At 34.6% G+C, this 25,799-nt stretch overlaps 3 protein-coding genes across 5 annotated transcripts; 1 reads left to right on the top strand and 2 right to left on the bottom strand.

The window, feature by feature from the left end:
- Positions 1-1,078: 1,078 nt before the first annotated feature.
- Positions 1,079-14,724, bottom strand: LOC107887494 (sister chromatid cohesion protein PDS5 homolog A). Of its 2 annotated transcripts, none has more exons than XM_041096369.1 (33): positions 14,313-14,724; positions 12,810-13,013; positions 12,518-12,699; positions 11,998-12,124; positions 11,663-11,881; positions 11,119-11,335; positions 10,887-11,032; positions 10,637-10,782; positions 9,987-10,136; positions 9,833-9,881; positions 9,545-9,736; positions 9,143-9,325; positions 8,733-8,887; positions 8,527-8,653; positions 8,303-8,452; positions 8,149-8,208; positions 7,847-7,983; positions 7,560-7,677; positions 7,340-7,474; positions 7,029-7,228; positions 6,268-6,424; positions 5,941-6,081; positions 5,564-5,644; positions 4,581-5,228; positions 4,409-4,480; positions 3,815-3,894; positions 3,086-3,137; positions 2,912-2,998; positions 2,775-2,818; positions 2,496-2,558; positions 2,287-2,420; positions 1,584-1,996; positions 1,079-1,492 (listed from the first exon to the last, which is right to left on the bottom strand). In XM_041096369.1, the coding sequence occupies exons 1-33, from the start codon at positions 14,403-14,405 to the stop codon at positions 1,442-1,444; spliced, it is 5,013 nt and encodes a 1,670-aa protein (XP_040952303.1). In that variant the 5' UTR covers positions 14,406-14,724; the 3' UTR covers positions 1,079-1,441. The 2 variants fall into 2 exon arrangements, with proteins under 2 accessions (XP_040952303.1, XP_040952304.1); XM_041096370.1 differs by having other exon boundaries at positions 7,029-7,225; positions 14,313-14,673.
- A 1,337-nt stretch (positions 14,725-16,061) lies between these two features.
- LOC107963728 (trihelix transcription factor GT-2) lies at positions 16,062-19,830 on the bottom strand. Of its 2 annotated transcripts, none has more exons than XM_016900178.2 (2): positions 19,460-19,830; positions 16,062-17,286 (listed from the first exon to the last, which is right to left on the bottom strand). In XM_016900178.2, the coding sequence occupies exons 1-2, from the start codon at positions 19,828-19,830 to the stop codon at positions 16,428-16,430; spliced, it is 1,230 nt and encodes a 409-aa protein (XP_016755667.2). In that variant the 3' UTR covers positions 16,062-16,427. The 2 variants fall into 2 exon arrangements, with proteins under 2 accessions (XP_016755667.2, XP_016755668.2); XM_016900179.2 differs by having other exon boundaries at positions 16,062-17,283.
- On the top strand, positions 19,611-24,931 carry LOC107963729 (nudix hydrolase 2). The gene is made up of 10 exons (XM_016900180.2): positions 19,611-19,845; positions 21,517-21,684; positions 21,816-22,030; positions 22,717-22,782; positions 22,924-23,061; positions 23,778-23,855; positions 23,927-23,977; positions 24,074-24,108; positions 24,347-24,455; positions 24,592-24,931. The coding sequence occupies exons 2-10, from the start codon at positions 21,555-21,557 to the stop codon at positions 24,781-24,783; spliced, it is 1,014 nt and encodes a 337-aa protein (XP_016755669.1). The 5' UTR covers positions 19,611-19,845; positions 21,517-21,554; the 3' UTR covers positions 24,784-24,931.
- Positions 24,932-25,799: the final 868 nt, after the last annotated feature.

The raw sequence follows: 25,799 nt of genomic DNA, 5'->3' as shown, positions 1-25,799 counted from the left end.
ATAAATATGAACTTTTCAATTAATTTGACAAAAAAATATAAGATCAAAAATTTAAAAAAACAAAAAAATTAAATAAAACACTAAAACAAATTTTTTTGGTAAAATTACGAATGGATATGTTAATATATTTAAGTCTTAATTTTTATATATATTTAAAGAAATGAAACTAAATCTGAACACAATAATAAAAATTGTTAGCATCGTGTTTAGACTTAGCCAAAAACCTGCCGCTGCAGCTGGCTCTTCCACTTTGACTCTTGGCTCTTTTTCCAATTCCTTTCGGGTCATAATGCACTGCTTCTACTTAATACCACTAATTAAATTGTTTTACGTGCTTCGCTGTGTATGGTACTGGTTTAATTTTTATTTTAGTCCCTCTATCATGTTAAAACTTAGGATTCAATCTTTCAAATTTTATTGGGTCAATTTCATCCTCTAGTTGATAGTAGATTCAAATCGACAAAAACCTTTAGTTGTTGCTTAGCTTTTTTTTTTCTTTTTTTTGAGGATTGTTGTTGCTATTATTTTTTACTTTTAATTCACAAGACCAAATGAAAATATAATTAATCATAATCAATATTAAATTATTTTTTAGATTTTTGGGTGTTTCATTTTTAACTGCTGACCAAAAAAAACAATTGAATAATATAACTTTTCATAATTGAGTGACCAAAAAAATTACCAATACTAGTCTAGTATACCCTAGAGAAAATAACTAAATCTCAAAATCCATAGGCCAGAACCAGAATTATACGGACTAACATGTGTTAGCTTAGCTCCGATCAGATGCACTGCCCCAATTTCAGCAAGTTAAAGAGGCCTGATAGTGGTCGCTGCTATCATATAGTGATGACAAAATAAACCCAAAAAAGAAAAACATAAAAACATTATAAAATAAATGGAATCAAAATCAGTCCAAAATTATCCATTGACACTACAAAACTATTGGGACGCGTTTATGACCGAGCATTCACACAAATACTTCCATTTGCAGAATATTTGATTCACACAATAATTCGAACAGCTTGTGATCCCACCGCAGCCAATGGTAGGCTGAGCAGTGTGCAGACGACGATGGTGAAACAATGATCAATTTGATATGGATGTTTTAAAGTCAAATAAAGTTGTAAAACAATCCCCCAAAATACAATTAAACTATACAAATGTACCCTATCAATTTCATGCAAACTATCTCTAATCATCTACCACCCTACACCATCCATGCACTACAGTTCCCCCCCCCCCTCCAGTTATTTTACAGTACATTCTCTACAAGGTTCTAGTCTACCGTTATAGCTACGGCTAGGGCAAGGACAATTACTCGGACATTTATTACTGTGTTTACATAAAAGTCAGATGACCATCGTCTTGTTAGGTTCTTTCGTACCACTTCAACAGACACAGCACCACTTGCTTCCCGCTCAAGTTCATCTTCAACCCCTTACTGCAGTTTCTTGGAACCGGATTTTCCGACCTTATGCTTCCACTTGCTCTGCATTTAATAAAAGAAAAGAAAATCATTTCAAATTAATATATAAGACGAACATGAAAGTTACTGAGGACATTGCTAGATGTAAAATTACAAGGGGCTCATCATCAGAAATCCCGGAATCTGCAACATCCGAAGTTGAGGAAGACCCTTTCAATGTTTTTTTCGTGATTGGAGTTTTACTCTCAACATGATCACTTTCTTCAGCCTCTTCAGGTTCTGATGCAGTTGCTTTACTAGCAGGTTCTCTAGATTCTTCACTTAATTCATCAGCTGCTTTCTCTTCCTCGTCCACCTTTCGAGCATTTTCTGAAGTGCTATCTATATGCCCGGAAAGATTCCCGTCAGCATCAGATTTAACTTCATCCGACTCCTCAGCATTATTTGGGCTTCCCTTTGTATCTTCTGAACATCTTCCTTGGGAAACTGAAGCCGTTTTCTTCCCAGATTCTTCCCTATCTGTTAGGTTCTCGTCTACCATTTCGGTGTCTGATCCTTCAGATTCATCTGGGAAAAAGGAAAGAAACATTCAAAGACATGAAATGAGGGGGGAAAGAGGAATAATGACCCAAGATCCCATATCATATTTGTTCCACAAGTTTCAAAGTAATATGTCCGACATATTACCAAAATTTTGTGGCTTTCAATGATGTTCAAAGTGCAATATTTGATCTAAATGACATTAGTTCTGGTTGCATCACCAAAACTAATAAAGCAAGCTAACTTTATAGCACAATGTACATTCGACAGAAATTAAAACAGCCTAAAGAAAATTTATGAAAATAAATACACAATACCTGAGTTCATTTTAGGAATTTTTTTTGCGGCAGTGGACTTGGATTCTGACACACCAGCATTCTCTTCATCATCTTTCAACATGCTCTTTTGAGCATGCTTCAAGTTTTTCTTTGGAGTTCTTTTCCCCTTAAGTCTGCAAATCAAATATCAATTAAACTCACAAACCAATTTAAGGCAAATAGCTTCATGTCGGATAGCGATTACTCACGTCTTTACTGAACTGATATTCTGACGTGAAGCACCAGAGCTCTTACTTTTCTGCCCAGGAGACCTGTCAATTGTACAACAATCAAGTTATGAAGCAACATGAGAAGTTAGTTACTAGATGTAAAAACAAGTCACCCTCAAAACAATTGCCATCTTTTTCTTTTTTCTTTTCTTTTCCCTTTTTTTTTTTTTTTTTTGAGGACATGAGACGCACAGAACTACAACAAGTTGAGATTCACAACAGAATTATCTAAAAACTGCATTAGTTGATAGCACGTACACTTCCTTCAGAGGGCTGTTGCTGACTTTCGATGAATTTGACTTCTGCAAAAAGTGCAAGCAAAGTGATAAAGAGCAAGCTCAAACAAATATTTAACTGATTTCAGCCTAGAGAAATGCAAGATGTGAAGCCTTAACCTTTCCAGACTTGCGGCCTGTGCCAATGAGCTCCCAACGCTCTCTATCCAGACGAAGCACTTCCACATCTCCATCGTCATATAATACCTAATAAGAATATATGAGTAACAGTTGGTTCCATGTGGCACAAGCGTTAACATATACATTCAAGCAGGAAAAAAAAGTGCAGCTTACCACATGCTTCTTCTTTATGGCGTCATAAGACTTGATTGTACCTTCATAAAACCTGTCATTTCCAGCAGTAAGATATAATCAGTGGAGAACCTTCATAATTGGATCTTTTCTTGAGATATATATTTTCTTCAAACAATGTTAAACCCTTGATAGGTTCATAATAACATTGCTACACAAGCACAGAACCATAAAGACTGATGTTATGCAAAATGAAATTGCACCTGTTCAAATAGAATAATACTAACATGTATAACAATGTGGAGAATATAAAAAAAACACTTTATAGTAGAAACAAATTAATACCCACAGGGAAACTGTTAAATTGACCAGAAAAGCACTATGGTTTAAATACAATACTAAACCTAAAATTAAAGCCTTAAAGACTGCCGTAAGACTAGATCAGCACAGAGCCATAAGGACTGCTGTAAGACCAGAATCTTGAATAAATTTTTCGTCCTCATTAAAACAATAAAAAGTGGATGAATATGCAAATCAGATAAGGAGAAAGTTGAAATGGTCATTTCAGATCTACAAAAAGCACAAACTCGTTTGCAGAATTTCAACTGTAACCAAATGAAGCCTTGTGTGAATTCTCAAACACGTGAATGCAACCTAAATAACATGTGAAATACAACTGAGATTCAGACTGACAATCAATCTATTTCACAGAATGATTCACAGTAAACTTTTGGACTCTGTTGCAAAGAACAGCAAAGTTATGGGACTCACTGCTTATCCAAGGGCCACCACACTTTTATTCTGTAACCAATCAAATCTGCAACATCAATTTTATCTTCCTTGGTTGAGCTCTGCGCAAAGGAAACAAAGAAGATTAAATAATGAACAAAGAGCTCAAAACTTTGAGACAATGGGAGGATTAGAACAGAGAAATAGAAGCCATTTCATAATGTGTTAGAACACTTATAGGGCAACAATGGTAAGAAAAAACTAGAAACGCACGAGGTAGAATATAGATGGTATGCATCCCTGCTAAATCTCAACTACAGAGAGAATGAGAGAGAAGCAAGGCAGGTCCTCGGTGCACTTTAAAATATTGAAACATGAGAAATTCTAGCAAAAGCATTAAAAATAGCATACAAGCAACACCAAGACAGAAAAGGGGGAGGAAAAAAAGGGCGGGATTCCAGAGGCAGGGAGGGGTTCTCAAAGGAAACCACCACATAAATGCCACCAGGATTTATCTTTCTAACCCTTCTAAGTTGTGAATACTAATGGATTAGTCATTTTTCAAGTTTCATACAACAGCACCAACTTGAAACCTTCATAGTGCTAATTAAAAAGATGTGAAATGAAAACAAGGACCTTCGCTAATCCTGCAATGCTCCTCTTCTGCTTTTTGCTAGATCCAGCTGCAGACTTGGGGGTGTCTAACTTCTGCATGGAAATATAAAACAGATATTCACAACAGTGAACCATGAGAGCATTAAATGCATGCATCCCTGATGGCAATTTAATCAAGTCAAAGAAAACACACCTCAAGATTTTCATCATCAGCTTCATCTTCATCTGCCTCATCACTATCAGAGCCTTTGCCTTTAGCTTTCAATGGGACGCTTCTTCTCTTCCGACTGCATGACACCAAGTGGTCCAATTCATTATTCTCATTCCGTTTTCGATTTGTGGGCTTTTCGTCTTTAGAATCATAGAATTTATCAATGTCCATTTTCATAGGTAGAAATGAGGAATCTTTAACTTCATGCCAGTCATGTCCTGAAGGGACCTTAGAAACACTTCGTGAAAGCTTGAAAGCACTATGTGCAGGTAACGACCTCTTGCGTTTTGGCACTGGGACAGAAGCTGCAACACTTAATTTTCTCTTATTACCTTTCTGATGCTCCTGCTCCGCTTTTTCTTTCTTGGAAGGGAAATGTTTATGACCATTGGTTGACTCAAACTTACTGGACCTCTCTAGACTGTCCAAATTTATTTCCCTCACCATTTTCAAAATATCAACATCATTTTCAGCATCTTTTGCTTCTACAGGGAGAGACTTGTTCTTTTTAGCCTTCCCACCCTTGGGTTCTTTAGATTTTAACTGCTTAATCATTTTTCTGAGAGGCACTTCATTTCTATCAGTTTCACTGTCTTTAAGAGCCTCCTCCTTGACAATCTCTGCATGAACCTAATGTGTGATAAAAGAGGAGCAGGAAAAGTTAGTGAACAATGTAACACTAAATACCAGAGTATTTCAACATACTAGTTTGAGTCTATCCGGATGTTTCAATTTTTTCATAGATATTTATAGCCGATTTTCAAGTTCTCTAAAAAAATATATTATATACATAAAATATAAATTACATACATCTATAAGTTTATATGCAAAATTGCAAATATAAATTTTCAAATTTGTAAATATTTAATATCCAAAATTTTAACATCAAATAGATGAATGAAAGGGAGCCCTTCCAGATACACCATATAGTACCCCATAGATGAATGAAAGAGAGCATATAGTACCATTCTATCACATTCCAACTTTACGGATTCGAAGTGGGACAAGATACTCTCATCAGCTAACCATGTTTGCCTTCCTCCAGCCTATCAAAAATAAGAAAGAGCATAATCAATAACATTGTACTAAAAATATAGCCCAAATAAGATGCAAATGAAGAAATAAATGAATGAATGTCAATAGCACAATGTGATTGCATGGTTGAAGCATAACAACTGTTTGCACAAATTATTGACAAGTGAGTTAGCTACATATAAAACTGTGTTATGCACATTACTTAAAAAATAGCTCACATCCAGTCTCTGAAGTAATAGTTGTACAGAGTTTTTTCCTATCACTGCCTGATTGCAGTTAGAAAGCTTCAGGTAATTTAAAATCTTACCTGGGAATCTTCACCTTCTTTTCTTTCATATGGTTTGTATAGGATTGGAGGCAGAGAGACTGACTGTATAAGACCTGCATCCTCCTTATAACCTAGGAGCTTCATGATGGAAAGTCCAAGGTCACAGATAGCATGCGAATTCTGAAAAAAAAATAAATAAATAAATAAATTATCAGACCAATTAGCTTCTTTGTTCTTAAGGAGGGCTTTTTAACTTATCATCAGAAGGCCCCAAACTGATAACCTATCAACTAGTTATACAATATAATAGGGGGAAAAAATGGATAATAGTAATTACTAGTATAAAAAACAAACTTCTCACTGAACCTTTGATTTTGTTGCATCAACAATGTCTTCAGAGTGCTTGATACTCTTAAAGATAAACAATATCATAGAAATATTCTCCTTCTCCTTGTTGGCATCAGCTTCTGACTTGGCATCTTCATCTTTATTCACCAACATAGAAATAGTCAAGTACAATTGCCTGAAAGATACAGAACAGACAAGTTCAATGAGTAAAAAGTTCTCAATTAAATACAAATTACCAAGTACTTATTTCTACCTATAGCAAGAACCTAATCATTAAGAATAGTGAACCCCGTCAGTACAAAATCTATGATATCAGACTGCAGCAATAAAAAGTAATAACATATGGAAGGCTGCTGAAAAACACTAGCGACTGGCAAGAAGTAAAACTTAGTATTGAGGATTCACAGAAACAGGCAATATAAAGTCATCTAATCCATTAGAATATAGATAAAAAGTTGATTATCTTTTTTATTTCTAAACTTCGTAGTTTAATTCAAGTGTTTGTAACTACAGCAGTTAAATTTGAGGTTTTCTATGACTTAATGTTCAGGTTGGGCCTCATAACCTGTTGCCAATCTGCTTAACATAGGATCTCTTAGCAGAGTAAAGATCTCAAGTTGTTAGGGATCCCTCGGTTCATAGTTAGATGCTATAGTCAAAGAGGCTTCTCTTCAACTTAAGGTCCACAAGGCCTCCAAAATTAACCAATGTGAGACAACAGTCTACTCAATTTATATCTAAACCATATATCTGAGACAGATTAAAGGAGATGCATATACCGGAATATTAATTCAAATGCTTTGACATCTTTGCATTCATCTGTGTTGGGACATGAATGATGAGCAAGAGCATGAACCAAATAGGCCAGGATGTATTCAGGATATGATGTTGAGGAATTTGTATCAGATTGTATAGCAACCTGCCGAACTTTTGCCTGCTGATACATTTGGAAGATGTCGGCTAAATTCTGTTTATCCTGCTATTTCAAACACAAACGAAAATAACAGCAAATTCACAAATCTTGCCATAACAGAACAACAAAATGAGTTCAGCAAAAAACTACACAAAAATTCAAGTTCAGCATAAAAACCTCCTCAAACTGAAGTGGTTTGGATCCAGGTATATTAAATAAGAAAGCACAAGCATATTTGGCATCCAAGAGCCAGTCCTTTATATATTGATGAACTTTGTTGAGGAATTGTTTCCTAGCCTGAGGGAAAGAGATCTAGAAACCCAGAAAAGAACATAAGAGAAAAGGAAAAGTGAACAAGAAAACAAGATCAATGTTGCATATTATACAAATGCTTCACCTCAGCGGTCCTCAAGGTTAAATAGAAGACATCAACAGGAACCTTATGATCCCAGTAACGGGACAGACGAACAACTGCCTTGGCTGCAGCAAGCCTTAAATGAGCCTTATCAACTAAGCTGTAAGATAAGAAAAACTTGTGTGTGAAATGTGGGCCTCGACAGGCAACAGGTTCCCATAAATTGAGGGAAACCAACAGAGATATTCAACAGCCACACACAAAATATTATTAAGTAAAGAAAACAGTGAGTGAACCAGAGACAAACTTCCAGATGTCAACTATAGTACCTTGATTTTATATCTTCAGATATTTCACCAAAAGAAAGTATGTTTCTAAGGAGTCCTAGAAGGTCATCAATAGCAGGCCGAAGATGAGCATCTTTGACAGGCAAATAGCTTTTGACCAATGTCTTTATCCCAAATACCTGTGGTACAAAAACAATATTAGAGGCTGAGAGATCCATCATAGAAAAGTTACAAAAAAAAAAAAAAGCTTGAAAATAAAAACCGGAAACCTGAACTCATGTTCCAAGAGACAGATAATAAAAATGAAATTGTTTTTACAAAAAGAAAAAACAACAATCCACAACCTTCAACATGCAAAGTTCGCTTTTGTCATCCCAACATTCATTTGCACTGCCATCTGCATCCTGAAGTAACAAAGAAGGTTTATGCATGAAAATTTAATCAATATGTCAGAGATAGAAAATAATTGAAGGATACAATGTTTCTCTCAAGACTTACATTATTGCATCTCAAAATTTTAGTTTTAATAAATTCTTCTATTTCACCCTCTCTAGTTTCAAAAACAGGCATTGCAGTCTGAGCTATACACCCCAAAGACTGGAGCACCGCTGGTAGATGCGTCTTTTCTTCTAGCATGTCCACAAGGCTCTGCAAATAGAGCAAAGAAACAGTAAGTTACGCAAATAAATTAAGAAACTAACGAGCATGACATTTTGTGTAACCTTATATAAAACAGAGAGAGACTTGAGCCCATCATCCTTTGTTATCGCTGCCAGTGCATGCACTGCATACTTGGCTTGTCTCCGGCTGCCTTCTAAACAAAGCCTCTCCAGTATAAGATCGATTGAACTGCAAACAACCATTACGAAGATGGTAAGAATAAGGGTAACGAACTAACTCTAACAAGTCAAGCATTCCAAAGTTGCACCTTGATGACACTGCAAGTTGTTCCCGTATGGTACTACCAGCCTTAGCCAAAACATGCAAAATGCCTTCTTTTATAATTTCATTGTCATCTTCCAGAAAAGTAATCAGTTCTTCTTCAGCTCCACCCAGAAGCGATGGACTAAATCGCGCAAGAATCTGGAAAGCAGCTAAGAGACATTATAAAACAAAACTTGAATGTGTTTCTAAGAAAAAGAGGGGAGAGGTGGGGGGGGGGACATAAAAAACTTTATAGGACCTATGTTGAAGGCACCAAAATTGCAAATTCTTAATAACATTGTGAATTGAAGCATAGGAAAGAGAGATGCACACAAAAGCAAAGGCCAACGAAATTGCACAACAGCACTCATTCACGCCCAGAAAAACAAGTTTCATAGAGATACAAATTATTACCACGAGTATAGTCATGCAAGATTGGATGTATAACGTGTTTCCAGCAGACTTCTGTACGGTAACCTCCAGAAGGATTTCTTTCACATGCTCCTTGTTAAAAAGTAGATAAGAACACTTCAGTGAGAGTGTACTCAGAAAATCATAGAGTTCGTGCCCCTCAGCAAGCATTTTAAGTAATTCATCCTGCAAATACAGACATATATCACAGATATATCATACAATGGAAAAACTTTAAAAAGATAAAAACTTAGATTCCATGGGTCAAACTACTCATCATAATACATTTTTCCCCCAAAATCAAAGAGAAGTTCACCTATGAGCAACATCCCCTTCAATTTGCATTTGTCAATATCTTTAACTTTAACTCAAAAAAAACAAAAGAGTCAATATCTTATAACCTACCCGACCACTAGAAGCTTGATGGAAGCTGGTATTGGGATCCAGTAGATTCGATAAAATCTTCCAAATATTAGCATCTTTCAACTGATCAAGAATCTGAAAACTCTCTTCTGCCTTCACAGGATCAGAAAAAGTGCGAGACATGTTTTGGAAGCTATATAAAACTTTCTTTTGTATTTCAGGAGCATCACTATCCTGCATGGGAGAAAGTACCGATTTTTCAATTTAACAGTTAATAGAAGTATAAATTCTGAGCTTTAGGATACTATATCATCATTCAAAGCTTCAAACCTGATGCATCTGCCTTAGAGAGAGATACCTCTGCATCTCTAGCTGTAACCTGTAATCCAACAGGAAATCCCCAAAAAATCAGTGTAGAAACCATTAAATACACACATGAAGGGAAGTTAATCAAAAGCCATCTAGGAAAGCATTTACAATATACCTCTGCTTCTGCTCCAGCATCCGCTCAAGTGCCTTGACCTCAATTTTGTCAAACCCAGAGAAGACTCTTATCCAACATTTAACTTTATCTCTGATTGAGAATTCAGTAGGAAAGAGGGATTCACATAAAATAGATTCAATCGTATCTGACCTGCAAGGAAGATCAGGATCTACATATTACAAATGCTACAATTGTGCACAACACACACCCAACATAAAGTCGTAGCAGAAAGCTCTTTAAATCTTTTACTTAGAATTTTACTAATAGGAAAACAGTTTTCACTAACGTACTAATTAACAGATTACTAATTCATCCTAATAACTACTTGCATACATGCTCAGGGAAAAATAAATAAATAATCATGAGAAGGAAATTTAAACAAACAGGATTTTCATTTTCTTTTGCATGGATCAAATTGAAGATATTATTTAGCAAAAATTAATGAAAGGTTGAAAATATAGCATAACTCCAAATCTAAGCTTATAATATCCCTTCTTACATCTACCGAACTTCCCTAATAAGAGATCCAAATGCATTAACTAAATAACCCCTAAACTTCGTATAATAAGGAAAAACAAAGATAAATAATGCGATATATTTTAAACAAGTGCAAAATTAGTCCATGCTTGCAAGTATCCCAAATGACTTGCCTAAAATCTTTGTCATAAAAACATCTAAAAATCTTCCCAGGTATCCAATCAAATTCATTCTGATTGATCGAGCCATCAGAGCAGCCAGCACAATAAACTCTGAATATCTCAGCCACTCTTTCCATGGTATATTTTTTAACAAACAGCTGTACATTCCAAACAAAAGAAAAAGTTATATGCAGTATATAATGATCACTGGATACAGAAGGGGTAGCAAAGCAGTCCAAGAAGTACAGGAAAATTAACATACAGATTTGTCCCGAATACGCTCTGCAACTAGTTTTACAGCCCGAACAGGAATGGAAACAAGAGAATGACAAGCAACATCACAAATTACATCCACAACTTGCTTTCGAACATTTTCATCATAGTCTAAAAGCCGATCACATAGGGCAGCTAGAAAATTTAGAACAATGTCAAAATTAGCGAACTAACATAAATAACTATATATTTTGAGAAAAGAAAAATCAAAAGAAACTCACAGATTATTTGATGAGCCTCAGGTCTAGAGGGATCTGACAACAGACAGATCTTAACATGTTCGAGGACAGACATTCTAACATCGACAACTCTATCAGTCAACCTCTTCAAAAATTCTGAAAATATTGGCTGAAATGCTTCACATATGTTAGCACCAGGCAGAGCAAAAAGGGACCCAACCAATCTCACAGCTCTCAAACGAGTGTCTAATTGATCAGCCTGCATATATTGGAATTTATAATTTATAAACCTCAGAAACTGTCAACCAACTCCAACCATCTTTGAACTTATTTTCCGAACTTAAGACTAAACTATGACAAATCCATAATAGGAAGGAAAGAAAAAGAAAAAGTCCCCATTTTCGCAAAGGCTGAACCTAAACTCTCCAGAATCACAAACATTTCATCCTCGAAAAGATTATAAGAATTATTTTAGAATATAGAAAAATTCTCAAAAACAACAAATAAATATGTCTTCACATGGACGATAAAATCTTAAAGCAGTTAAGTAATTAGTAGAAATGAAAAAGAATTTTTGTGTTCATACCAACAGCTCTCCTGTGAGGTATGGGACAACTCCTGACAGTATCTGAGGAGCACAATGATAAATGCCATAGATAACTTCATGATAGTCAATTTCACTTTTTATTAATTGATTATCTCCAGACATCACTGAAATAAGAATCTGTTTTATGCCAGCTTCAAGCTTTTCTGAACGCTGCTCTATGACATTCATAGCAAGTCTCCTGGCAGCTTGAGTAACACCCTGAGATTATAGATTCCAGAAATCAATTTCCTTCAGAATTATAATTCCTGGGGGATAAATATAAGCAGCCATACAATTTGTAAGCAATAAGCCAATAGCAAATATGAAATTCTTACACTTTTATTACGACCTAATGCAGACAATATAACAAGTAAAAGATCATCTCGAACATCTTCACTCTCTTCTAACACCACAATCATGATTGTTTGCATGGATGATAAAACACTTTCTGGATGATCATCCCTGCAATATGTAGTTAACATCAGTCCTCCAGTCCAAGATAATTCAAAGCATACAGGAAAAGGATTTAAACAACCTGCAGATTCTTACTACAAAAGCAACTTATGGGAAGATGGAACTTTCAAGTACCAACCCAACCACAAGACAGACATGCACATACAAATAGATATGCTCAATATACATACAATGAACAAAAAGAGGTTGCAGGCATATCTTAGCCACTGCACTAAAGTGAAATACTAAGACCAATATCATATTGTACCATAAAGCCATTTCAAAATTCTACATTCAACAAAAACAAAAGCACTCATGTTACATGAAACGCATACTTTTTGGTAAACAGAACCGATTAGTAAACGGTTCTTGACATTAAATAAATAATGGAATAAAACATACCTTACGACAGAAAAAAATGTACTGAACATTTCATTAACCAAATCATCACATTCAAGATCCAACATCACAACACACGATCTATATTTCGCAAGAGTCTCCAAAATTACAACTATCCTTCTAAATGATGGACCATCGGTATCGCTCAAACCATTGAAAGTGCCAACAATCAAGTTAAAAATATCCTGAAAGCATGGCACATATCAATCACCAGAAGTTCAGTTGAAAATGTATTAGTGCATAAGAAAATGAAGACCAAAAACAGTAAACAGTAAACCTTCAGAAAGAAAATCACCTTTAGAACATCATCACTATAAGGCGCTTCAGGCGCAGTTATCCTAGTTATCTCACAAATACAGGTTGCAACTAGAAGTTTTGCATCCTTATCTTGATGCTTCAGCAGTTCAGGCTTGACAATTGCATTAAGCAGAGGCTGCATTGATTCCATTATTGATGATGTTGGAGACTGATCAAGCTCAGAAAGACATGTAGCAGCTTGCTGCAGATTAGAGGAGAAAATATTAACGATATATACCAAATAACATGAAGCAGTACATATTATCACAGACCCATCTGTCTTGGCACATAGGCCCAATGCCAGATGTGTGAATTTCCAAAACGGAAGAAGTGAGGGAAAGTCAGCAACAAGATAAAGAATGATATGTGAAATATCAAAAGAAATAGGCAAGAATGAAAAAAATATAAGGAGGGGGGGGGGAAGCTTTACAACCATTGAGAAATATAAGAAGATACCTCTTCAGGTCATAAAAAAATAACAAGTGTATTAGAGATTCCAAGCAACACGTGACATGAAAATAAAACCAATGCATATTCGACAAAATCACTTTGCCCTATGTTCGGATAAGACATGAATTCTTCACTGAGGCATTTGTTTTATCAATGTAAATTTAATCATTTGTAAACAAAAGGAACGACATATTTGATTGTTTAGTCAAGTGCAAAGTAGAGCAATGGATTTTCGAGTATGCAAAAGTAATCCAATGTACAAAAAAATGGAACGAGGGAGCATAAAACAACATTTTACATGGATTGACATTGATAAAGATTAGTTAGCTTCTTTTGAGCATTTTAAGGATAGAACCCACAACCTAACAGAAGGAAGAAAATTTTATTAATGCAGCCAACCCGAACTAATTTCGAATCTAGGTTGAATTCTTTTCAAGGCTGATAATGTTTACCCCAATACCCCTTAAAGCCCTTCTCAAACCACAATGACAATTCCAAACTATAACTAGGTCCATAGTATGCATTTTTTGTCATGTTATGCAATGGTGGGTGGTGTAATTCATGAAGTGCAGCCGAAAACAAAGATTTCTGGCATATTAATGTTATTAAAGTACAAAGGTTATCAATCATTCAAACTTGAGGGGAAAAAGTCAAACAAGGTCCAGCTCTCAAGGCATAGCACATTGCAGCTAACTCAGATCCTGATGCACTACCTAGAAGAACCATAACATGTTTGAAGACACAACCACTTGAGACAAGAACAATAAAAGAGCGAAAAATACAAGTGGGAACTGCCGGAAATAAGTAGAAAAAAATGTAACTAAGGAAAAACCTCGTGAATTATAGAAACAACCCTAATTCAACCAAATTTCTCCACAAATCCATTTAAGAACAAACTTCAAGTAATAAATCTAATTCAAGTAAACAGTCTATTACAGCCTTAAAACCGAAAATACTAAAGAAAAGAAAAAAGGTTAAGCTTGAATTAACCCTAGGGAAACTATGAAAGCTCGGTAGAATTAAGTAATTAAGTTGAAGAATGAATGCGTACCTCTAAGAGCTTAAGAAGAGCGTCCTTGGTGGTTGGAGGAGGGTCCAGCTTGGATCCCAGCTCCTTGAGCTGTTCTTCCAGCTTATCCGCCATTATTATCCGTAATTTCTACTCACAGGGCAAAGCAGCAGCTTCGTCTCCTTCTCTATAGCTCCCAGTCTCAGCTCAATGAGTCGCACGGTGGATACAAAGATAGTTGAGAATATGAACAAAAGAACGAAAAGGGGTTTGGGTTTTTCAGGCTATGGCTCGCGCTCGCTCGCTCGCTACGCCTCTGAGATTCGGGATTCGAGGCTTTTTTCGAATCTAACACATAGACCACCCCAAATGAGCTCTAAATGCAACTTAAATTCCCCTCCAAATGCCTGATTTCTTTTCTTTCTTTCTTTTTTAATAAGATAATTGCTGATGTCATATTTTTCGTTTCTTCCTTGTCCTTTAATTTATTATAAGATTTTTATTTATTTTTAATCCTTAAAATTCAGTTAATTAATTAATGATTATGATTAAAATTTTAAATTTTAAAAAATATAGAGACTTGATCTAATTCAAAATTTCACTCTAACATTATTAAATTATTAATAATTTTATATTTTAGTCATTTTACTTTAAAAAATTATAAAATAGTCACTTAATTAATTAAAAATGTTCATTTAAGTCACTAGATTATTATATAACTTTCATTGTTCACACTACAAACACCAATTAAAAGTTCACATATAGTTTTTTTTTATGAAACAACTTTGAACGTTACAAATCTATAAATCAAAATCCCAACAACTTTCTTCTATGATCTCTGATATTTACCGTCAAGTCAACAAAGATTTAAAATATATTCTTATACTCATCGGTAGGTATTAACCCACCATACCAATTGTCAAATCGTTGTTTGTAACTAATTAACTATTTAAAAAAAAGTCTTAACAACTCAGTGACGTAAATAAACATTCCAAATAATTCAGTGACTTAAATAGAAGCTTTCAAATTATTCAGTGATTTAAACTAAAATATTCAAACAATCTAATGACCAAAACGTAAACTTATTAATAATTTACTAAACTTAAATGTAATTTACCCTTATCATAATGTATAATGTTTTGATACAACATTATTTATGTGCATTACGTATTTTTCATTTTCGTTAAATAAATTGCCAAAAAACATAATTAAAACTAGAAACTAAATTAGGCATGCATGCATTTTCAAAGAAGTTAATCATGAGTGATTAAGACAAATATTGTAATCGAGGATTCATAATTACTCACCATAATTATTAGGGTTAATCTGTCATCTTATAACATCACATTTTGTTTTTGTTGATATTTATAATTATATTTTAAAACTATGAAAAAATTCGTCATTCAATTATCATGATTAAATTTTACCACCAATTTAACTTTTAAATTAAATTTAAAATTCAATATTTAATTAAAAAATTATTTCAAAATAAGAAAAGTTCAAATTTATCATAAATCCCTATACTATTCATAATTTTAAAATTCAATAATTGTACTTTTATTTTTAAAAATTTAATCCTCTACTTTATAAAAGTCTAATTGTTAACGCAATTAAAATTATCTTGTTAAATTCAAACCTATTACACCGTCATTTTAAAATTTTTTAAATTACATTGCTACTAAATGAGTTTCTTTAATTTCAAATGTCACGTCAACAAATTTAATAACAACAAAAAAAATTTAACAATTAAACCTAAATTTTGAAATCTAAAAAATAAAAAGATCAAATTCCTAAAAATAAAAGGATTAAATTCTAAATTTGTGAAAAGTACAGTGACTTATAGCATATTTAAAGAAAAAACATATCACACACAACTGACAAGATGCAAATCAACTTCAGTTTCCAACTGATATCCTCTGTTTCTTACGGGACAATGAACACAACAAGAGGTAAAATATCAATGACTAAGGAAAACAAAAACAAAAATGGACAAAAGAAACAGATTCCATGTCCAAATTACAAACAATGTTCACGTGACTACCTCATAATCAGGTTTTGAGGCCCTTCATTCATAAGAGTTTCTCAATATTTTCTGCTTTTCATGCTCTCAAGGTCCCTGCAAAGTCACAGCCAGTAAAATCCCAAATCCTAATTTTATTAACCTTCATTACCTTTCAAGCGTTCACCGTTGTCCATGTTATCGACTTTGATACAGTTGATATGGTTCACTGGATTACCGAATCCATTCTTGTACAGCACATCCAAATCATGAAAATACGGACATCTCTTGCTGTTTTCGTGATGCTTCTTACCACTCCCCATGGATTTTCTGAAGTATTTATTGATATTTTCCCATTTCTCTTTACACTTCTTTGCGCTTCGGGAGTAACCCATATTATACATCCCGGCTGATATCTCGTCCCATATGGAGCACTTAGAGCCCGTGATGTGGAACTTGTGTTCCAAAGTGCTTCGAAGCATTACCAGCACTTGTACTTCTGCATCTGGCCATCTCCTATTATTTGGATCACAGCTGACACCGCCTTCATGATTTTCGGCCCCATTAGCTTGCATCATCCCTTCTTGCCATCTATTCGTTGGACCAAATGGATTAACCGTGTCCTTTTGAATATGATCTTCACTTGCATCTTTAACCCCATTTTCCTCCATGCATGACATTGTCGATATGGGTATTTCAATTTCATGGCCTAAAGCATTTTGGATAAAGGAAATGAGAGCTATGCTACGAGACATCTCTTGTGCTCTTGCTTCCTCGTCTCTTTTTACCCTTTCCATCTCTTGTCGTTTCCATGCTTCTTCTCTAATCAGTCTCTCCTTTTCCCTCTTCTCAATCATCTCCATTAATTGCTTATGCATCTGCTCCTGCTTATCCATCACTTTCATCACCAATTTTTCCAAGAAAAGTTTGATCTTTTTCCTGCTTTTTCGCTTCCTCTTCTTTAAAGGTTCGTTCCCAGTTGCTGACAGATCATCATCACTATCCGAAGATGAGCTACTGAAACAAGGAAAATATCACAATACATTCGATTGGATTACTGGTTACAGACACGAATTTGCTGAAATAAGCTCAGACCATATGGCATGTCGATACAATAAACTCGATCAACTTTTCACGGTATAAGTATAATGGAAGCCCCTGTACTAGGAGTCAAATTTCATTTTGCCGCCTCTACTAAAAAAATAGGCAAATTAGTCATTGTACATTAGATCAAAGAGCAAATTTATCATTTTTATTAAAAATTTTATCCATTTGTACTGTTAAAAACTGACATGGTTGACAGAATAACCCGACAATGACTAGTGGCATGTCACATGTACCTCATGCTAACAGATATGAACCAATTTTTAATAGTAGAAATGAATGAATTTTTTAACAGAAAGACCAACTTGCTCTTTGATCTAATGCACATAGAGTCATTTGTCCATTTTTTGAGTAGAGAGGACAAAATTCAATCCAACTTTTACTACAAGGGCCTCCATGGTATTGTTAGCACTTTTCACCTTTTATAAAGTATTATTATGTCTTCACACACAATTTCGAAATGCACATTCAAAAAGTCGAACAAGAATGCCATGCTGAACTATGAAAAGCAGGAATTGACAAAAATAGCAAGTGATGACAAATCAATTAATCAGCCTGTAAAGTTAGCCATACTACTTTCGAAGACAAGAGGACTCACTCCCATTTTATTTTCACCCAAATTCGGCAAAACCCCAATAAACTCTTACCTCCATTAGAAAACTAGGAAGTTGAACACAACGGGACTCATTGTACATAAAACATAAATTTGATGATGCTTTGTATTGTACATCCCTTTCTCCCATGTGATCTACTAAAAAATAAATGCCATAAACACTGACATGGCCATCCGACCTACTAAAATGGAAGAAAGGAAGGAAGAGATGAAAAAAGTTTTGCTAATAAATTCACTTAGGGCACATCACCTTTAGGTTTAACAAATAATAATGTTCTTTAAAATGCAATAAGTTCAAGTTGGCAATATTTTTCATCATTCCCACTGAAATAGGCAAAGATATTATACATTGGAAAATCCAAAGAAATATCAACATTTCAACAAATTAGCTTACACTAGTTATTGTCCAAGGTATTATTTATAGACTAAATGCTCAAACTAGGTCCTAAATCTTTAAGGGATGCTCACGTAAGAGCCAAACCTTTTAAAATAATCGGTAAAAGTACCCTGGAGGCCCCTATACTAGAAGCTGGATTGCCTTTTGCCTCTTCTACTTAAAATATGGGCAAATTAGTCCCTGTATGTTAAATCAAAGAGCAAACCAGTCCTATTAAAAAATCCATCCATTTCTACTGTTAATCATCTAATGTACAGGGACTAATTTGCTTATATTTTAATAAAGGGAGCAAAATGCAATATGATTCCATGGTACTTTTATCTAAAATGGTCATACAAGAGGTAAACATATATGAAAGTGCTTTAATGAAAGCCAAACCTTTTAAAATGGTAAAATAAAGGCTAAACATTCTCGAAAGTGCTCAAATAAGGCTTTTCAAATGCTGTATATCATGTTCCAGATTATGTTTTATTTTTTCTCTCTTCTTTTCAAGTATTATTTGATTCAACTATAATGTGTTCTATTCTAAACCTGTAAGCATTCCCGTAATTTTTACTACAAACTAGATCGAAATGTGTGAAAAGCCTTTGTTTGAGCCCCTATATGAGCAACCTTTGGACTCTCATTTTAGCATTTAGCTTTATTTATACTTTTGTTCCAAACATTTGCATAAAAAAGAAAACAGGCTTTACCATAAAAAAGATGTACCGACGTAAACAAGAAAGTACTCAAAAACTCAAATTAAAGGATATTAAAAGAACCCAACCTAACATTTACTTAAGGCAGCCATTACTATTAGCTCAAATGAACTTAACCAAGATGCACCAAATTACTAGTTTTTTTGGGGGAAATTTTAACATTTCAACTTCAAATTTCAAAAAAAAAAAAAGAAAAGAAGAAAGATCTACCTAATCTAATCTAATAAGGGGTGGAAGTATATTAATATAATAGTATAGTTTATTGAATAAATATCTGTTCTGAGATGATAAGGAACATACATACACACGAATAAAGTAGATAGATTTTAACCAATATAAGGTTATGCAGTGGAAGGAGTAATAAACATACATACGTACCCAGAAGGCTCTCCTCTCTGCTCCGAGCTAGGCGGTCCTTCTACTCCGTTGCCGCCTCCGCCGACAGTAGCCGTCACGTCACCAACTTCGGCTTTAATAGGAGGTGTCAAGTAGTCAAAGGAACTTCCATTTATCGCGCACACCTCATCACCGACAAGTTCAACCGCCTCAGCAAACTCCGAGTGATCCTCCGCTTGTGAGCTCGCCGGTGACCTCCCGTTGTACCTAATCGGACGCAGCTTTCGCGGTGGCAGAGTAGGTCGATGATCACTCATCATCAAGTCCTCCGCCGGTTCCATAATCGCCGTTAAATCAGGAAATGGCGCCACGTGTTGAGGGAAAGCTTCCCGGCCGCCGGTGAAAAGCTCCATTTCACTCTTTACACGGTAAAAAACCCAACAGAAATTACTACCGGTAAATTATAACTACTACTGCTAATAATTCGAATAAATTATTACTCCCACTAGACTTTAAAAAAAAAATCAAAAATGGGGCGGCGGTGGCGTGAGGGTTTAGGTTTGGAACTTGGGTGAAAATGTGAAATAGTAAATGGAAGTAAAAAAAAAAGGGCAAAGCTAGAGCCTGCAAAAATTACGGCTTTGACCTATCGTTTGAAGATAATTACGGTTTTATTCTTTTGCCACGTGTCATCCGCTTAGATCTTTCATTCCCCTTCCTTTTCCAAAAAAAATAATTTATAATTTTATTTTAAAAATTTTAATTTTTTAATTTTTAAAATTTTAGAATTTAAGTCCAATTAACATGATTAAGATTATTTTGATAACTTTAAGTTCATTACAATTAGAGGAAAAGTCAAATTTTTTTATGAGAGTCGAGATGAAATTATATATTTTTATGAGAGATAAAATGTAATTCACATTTATATTAAATTATATATTTATAGTTTTTAAAAAGATTAAATCAAAATTTTAACAGTTTTTAGAAGTCAAACTATAATTTCATCATATATTAACTTAAGATTTTATAAACTTTGGGGGACTAAAGCAAAAATTTTCTATTTTAAGGGATTGCCATGCTCATTCGTCCTTGATTAAAATCATTACTTTTTAATTACATTTCTAACAAGTGAGTATTTTATTTCATTTCAAAATAATACACCAACAAATTTATCAGTATTGACAATTAAACGTAAATTTTAAAATCTGAAAAATAAATAGACTAAATTATAAGAAATAAATATATAAAGACTAAATCCTAAATTTTTGAAGAGTATAAAGACTTATGATATATTTTAACAATTAAAAACATGAAATTTCATATACGGGTTTAGTTTTTTACATGGATAATACAAAAAAAAATTGCTATAATGGGACATGCTTTAAATTATTTACGTAAATAGTATGATTTCTACAGTAAACTTAGAAGTTACCAATTTATCAAGCCGATCTCAAAAATAGTCCATCATGAGACACTCATTTTAGATAAAACAAAAAAAAACTATTTTTGAAGTGATGTCGCCAAATTGTTAGGTGACATTAGTTCTAAATGTTATATTTTTTTGTGGTTTTGAAGATTCTGAAGAAAATATTGAATAAATACAAAAAGAAAAATTAAGTTGTGCTGCTTAACAGGTTGGCAATATCGGTTTAATTTTTTATAATGTGTAAGGGTGTGTGTCGACTTCTTTTTTATTCCAATTTTTTTTAATTTTTCGATATTTATAATATTTAAAGAAAATATAAATGATTTTTGATGTAGTCTAACAAAATGGCAGAAGCACCTTAAAAATATTATTTTTTTCCTAATTGGGCGGCTTTTCGAGCTGTTGCCGCCTAACACATTAACCAGACCTAAGTTTAGTTTTTTATTCATGTAAAAGACCCACAGCGGATTCCATTACATCAGTTGTGTCGTCCCTGTGGTTCCTTTTAGGTGGTTTTTAATTTTAAGTTTATAAACGATAGCTGCCCACCTCATTGCCGGCGCCATGTGTGGCTTAGCCATGGCCATTTCACAAATCACCCAATCTGAAACCAAAATAAAACGCTATTAAAATAATATATTTATTTGATTGTTTTATATTACTAAAATGCCAGCGCCCAGCTTATAGCCCGTAATAATTGAATCAAAAAACATGTTGAGAAGACCCGCAGCATTGCTAAGCTTTTCAATCACAGCCAGAAATCTTTGGTCTTTATTGGGATTCCGATTTGCCCCAAAGTTGGCCTCTTGTACGACACTTCAACTGTCTTCATCTTCAACTGGTATGTATCTAAAATGAAAAAAGCTTCATCAAGTTTTAAACTTTTTTTATGTGAGTACAGAAAAAAAGGTTATAAATTATGGGTTTGAAATCAGTTAGATTTTTTAATGTTTATGTTTGATTTTGTGGCAGCTGGCTATAGAACCAGAACCAGATTCAGGGCCATGTCTACATCAGTGAATTCAACGCCTGTAAATGAAAAAGATGAACAAGTATTTCAAGATTTTAAATTACTTAATGCAGTCGATGATAGATATGGAGGAGTAATTGTTGAAGTGAGAGAAGCTATGGATTCTGCCCTCTTTGGTTCAGTGCTTAGAGCTTCAATAGCACAGTGGCGACACCAGGTTTTCTTTATTACCCTCTTATTGTTTCTAAGCCAGGAATTTGAAAAGCTTGGGGGGCCGAAGTTAAAAAAAATGTTTAAATTTTGATTAAATTAATTGTTTTAGAACTATAAAGCACTAAAAGTGATAATATATCACTGAGCTAAGGGGCCATGGCCACTGCCTGTCCCCTCTAGCTACACCCTTGGCAACAGCCCACCGCTCGCACAAAATTTCTAGATACTGTTATATTACTGTTTGGTGATGGGAAACTACGGGTTTGGTGGTCAATGGCGGTTTCACTCGACGGGCTTGTGTTGAGAAAATCCCTCTTTTATATCATAAGGGGTGGTTTATATAGCTCCAAAAGTGTGGGGCATTTTGGGCCACGTGTAGATAACGTATAGTCCACGTGTAGATAACGTTTTGTCCACGTGTCTGTAGTCATGTAGCACTTTGGCGAGGCCTTCTGTGCGTGATGGTTGACCTGGCAATGTCTTCCAAGCATGATAGAGACGTACAACACTTCTTTTTCATTGCTAGTGTCTTTACATTGGGCCTTTCCTTCATCATTCTTAGTAGGTTAACTTTGGATTCTATAATGAAATTAAGATACTTGAGCTGTTAGCACCTCCTGTTTTACATTTTGATATTTGGTTTCTACAAAATCACTCCTGGTTTAACAGCGGTAAGAACATGTCTTGCAGGGTAAAAAGGGTGTGTGGATCAAATTGCCTATTCAGCATGTCAATCTTGTTGAAGCTGCTGTCAAGGTGATTTTTTTCATCCTTTACAACCAAATCGAGCTGATTTCTCGAAAGCCCTTTTGAATGCTAACTTGATAGCTGCGACTTTTATTATTCTTTTTCATTCATCTATCGTATATCTTACGTTACTGCTGTATTGCTGCACAGGAAGGATTTTGGTTTCACCATGCTGAGCCAAATTACTTGATGCTTTGTTATTGGATTCCTGAAGGTACACATACTCTTCCTGCAAATGCTTCACACCGGATAGGCATCGGTGCATTTGTCATGAACGAAAAGAGAGAGGTAAATTCCCCAATTCCATGCAGCTTGCCATTTATTTATGGCTTCGATCGGTATCCAGTTCGCATAAAATATTTCATTTATCACTAGAATGAGAGATCTCCTACAATTTGACAGTTTTTATTGCACAATACTTTTTAATGCCAGGGATCTTCATTTATGCTTCACTATGTATACCCATACATTGTGCATTTTCTTCATTTGAGGACGTTCATAGTTCCTCGACTCATTTAGCAGTTTTTAGCTTTTCTCCGCTTCGTATACTGCACCACCTCGCACTTGTGACCTAACGATTTAACCCTTGGTTGAATATACACAATTTTAGATGTGAATCATATATGGATAAATACGATACCCCTTGTTCTTTCATGTTGAAGATGGTTTCATATATGCTCAAATCAGCCTGCAACTTTTCAGTGTATATCCATGTTGAAGCGAGTGGAAAAAAGGCACACCGAGACTCTCTTTGACACGTCGAGTTCCTAAAGAACTTGTGGCTGCAGTCCCTCCCCCGTTCTGTACTATCCAATATCCATCATCATCTTCAGTATTTAACTAATTTTAACACTGCAACTGCTGCTGATAATTTCTCGAATGCTCACTCACTCACTCGTTCACTTTTACATCTCACTTGCTGATACATGCTTATCCATGCCGCCGCTGGACTTGAAACATGGTTATAATTTTCAACTTTCTGGGTTTTCATATCTCGATCATAGGTTTTAGTGGTTCAAGAGAGCACTGGACGGTTTCGAGGTACGGGTGTGTGGAAGTTCCCTACAGGAGTTGTGAATGAGGTATGTGTGTCGGGATTCTATATATAATACAATGGCATGTATTTTCCCTTCTTGAACTATTTTATCTCCAGGGAGAAGATATCTGCGCAGCTGCGGTTCGAGAAGTCAAAGAAGAGACAGCAGTGAGTAACAATTTTTCGATATACACACATATATGACAAGATGGTGAATCATGTTTGTTAATGATTCTGAGGATCTTCGGTCGTTTTTTGACTCAGGTTGATACCAAATTTATCGAAATACTGGCATTCAGGTATGTAATCTGTTTAAGCATAACTACTTAAAATGAAAACGCAAGCATGCATCTTACGGTTCTAAGTTTAAGGTTTAGGGTTTATCGACCTTTCTAAATCATACTTGGGCATGACTTGAAAACACAATCATCTTTCATGCGTGTTATAACAATCTTAAGGAGTACAATATGTAGGATGCATTTCTTTAATGGGTTTTTTATCATGAACCGAAAACCCGACTCCTTCAACTATTTGCAGACAAAGTCACAAAGCATTCTTCGATAAGTCGGATATATTCTTCCTATGCCTGCTCGAACCACTTTCTTCAGAAGTTCAGAAGCAGGAAACCGAGATAGAGGCAGCCAAGGTAAATTCACAGCCACTTTCTTTTTATAGTTACAAGGATGTGTCATTTCGCAACAACATCAGAAAACTATCGACGCAGTTCGGAAACAGTCTGCATTCGATGAAACCTTTCATGGTTAATTCTATGTTTTCTGCAGTGGATGCCATTTGAAGAATACGAGGCACAGCCATTCGTCCAGAAACACGAACTCTTGAAATACATTGTTGATATATGCTTGGCAAAGAAAGATAGAAACTATTCCGGGTTTTCTCCGGTGCCTACCACATCGGCATTCTCAGACGAAAAGAACTACATGTACTTCAACACTACTGACCTCAATGGGCAGTAAATCCTGGCTTATGGCGCCTAACATTATACATGGGGCAAGGATTCAACTTCTAAAATTCATAAATAAATTCTTTTGATTTATACAAATGATGCTACCTGTTGCACAACATTGAATAAAATGAATGATTCATTCAAAGTTTAGATTTGAATATCCTTGTCTTCTCTAATTATATTGAATTTGATCGAAATTTAAGCGTATTACACAGCAGAGGTGGTTGAGTCCATGTGGCCGGTGGGGCGCTGGTTTTTAGTTGTATATTTTTATGGGAGTTAAAATACAATTTTACCATTTTAATAGTTTATCTTTATAATTTTTTAAAAGCCAAAATGTAATTTTACAAGTACAAAATTGCACATTTTCATTTTCTGGCACCACCCCTGGACGAGGGTGAGCCACTTGGTTGCCATCACTTTGGACCACCATGAGCTGGTTGCACCGTTAGTCTCTCTAGCTTTTAAATTTCAAAATTTAGGTTCAACTATTAACATTGTTAAATTTATCGGTAAGACATTTTGAAATAAAAATACTCACTTAAAATATTTTAATCATTTTCCTATATTTGTTTCTAGAAAATAAATTCCGTCCATCTCAATATTTTTACAAGTCAACCTAAATTTTCTATTTTCCCTGGTAGAAGAACATTTTTCAAAAGCTTCTTGTATTTCTAAATAGGAGCGAAACCAGAACAATTTTTTAGGGGGCCGAATGAAATTTTAATTTTTTATAATCTAAATCTTTATAATTTTTAAAGGATTAAATCAAATTTTTATAATTTTAAAAAATTAAAGTGTAATTTTATATTTACTAATTTAAAATTTAAAAAAATTCAAATGACTTAAATAACAATTTTTCATTTTAGGGCCCTGCCCCGCCGGCCCTATATTCTCCTCTGTTTCTAAACCCAAAAGAAAACCAATTATTGCTTCTTCCTTTTTTTATGCATTATCAACTTTATGTAATTTGATTCTTTTTTTCCAAACCATTTGCCTTTCTTTCATTTTTATATTATTATAATA

Source organism: Gossypium hirsutum, chromosome D06 (genome assembly GCF_007990345.1).
Source record: "Gossypium hirsutum isolate 1008001.06 chromosome D06, Gossypium_hirsutum_v2.1, whole genome shotgun sequence".
NCBI lineage: Eukaryota > Viridiplantae > Streptophyta > Magnoliopsida > Malvales > Malvaceae > Gossypium > Gossypium hirsutum.
The sequence above is the reverse complement of the archived record's forward strand: the minus strand, read 5'-3'. Positions and strand labels throughout refer to the sequence as shown.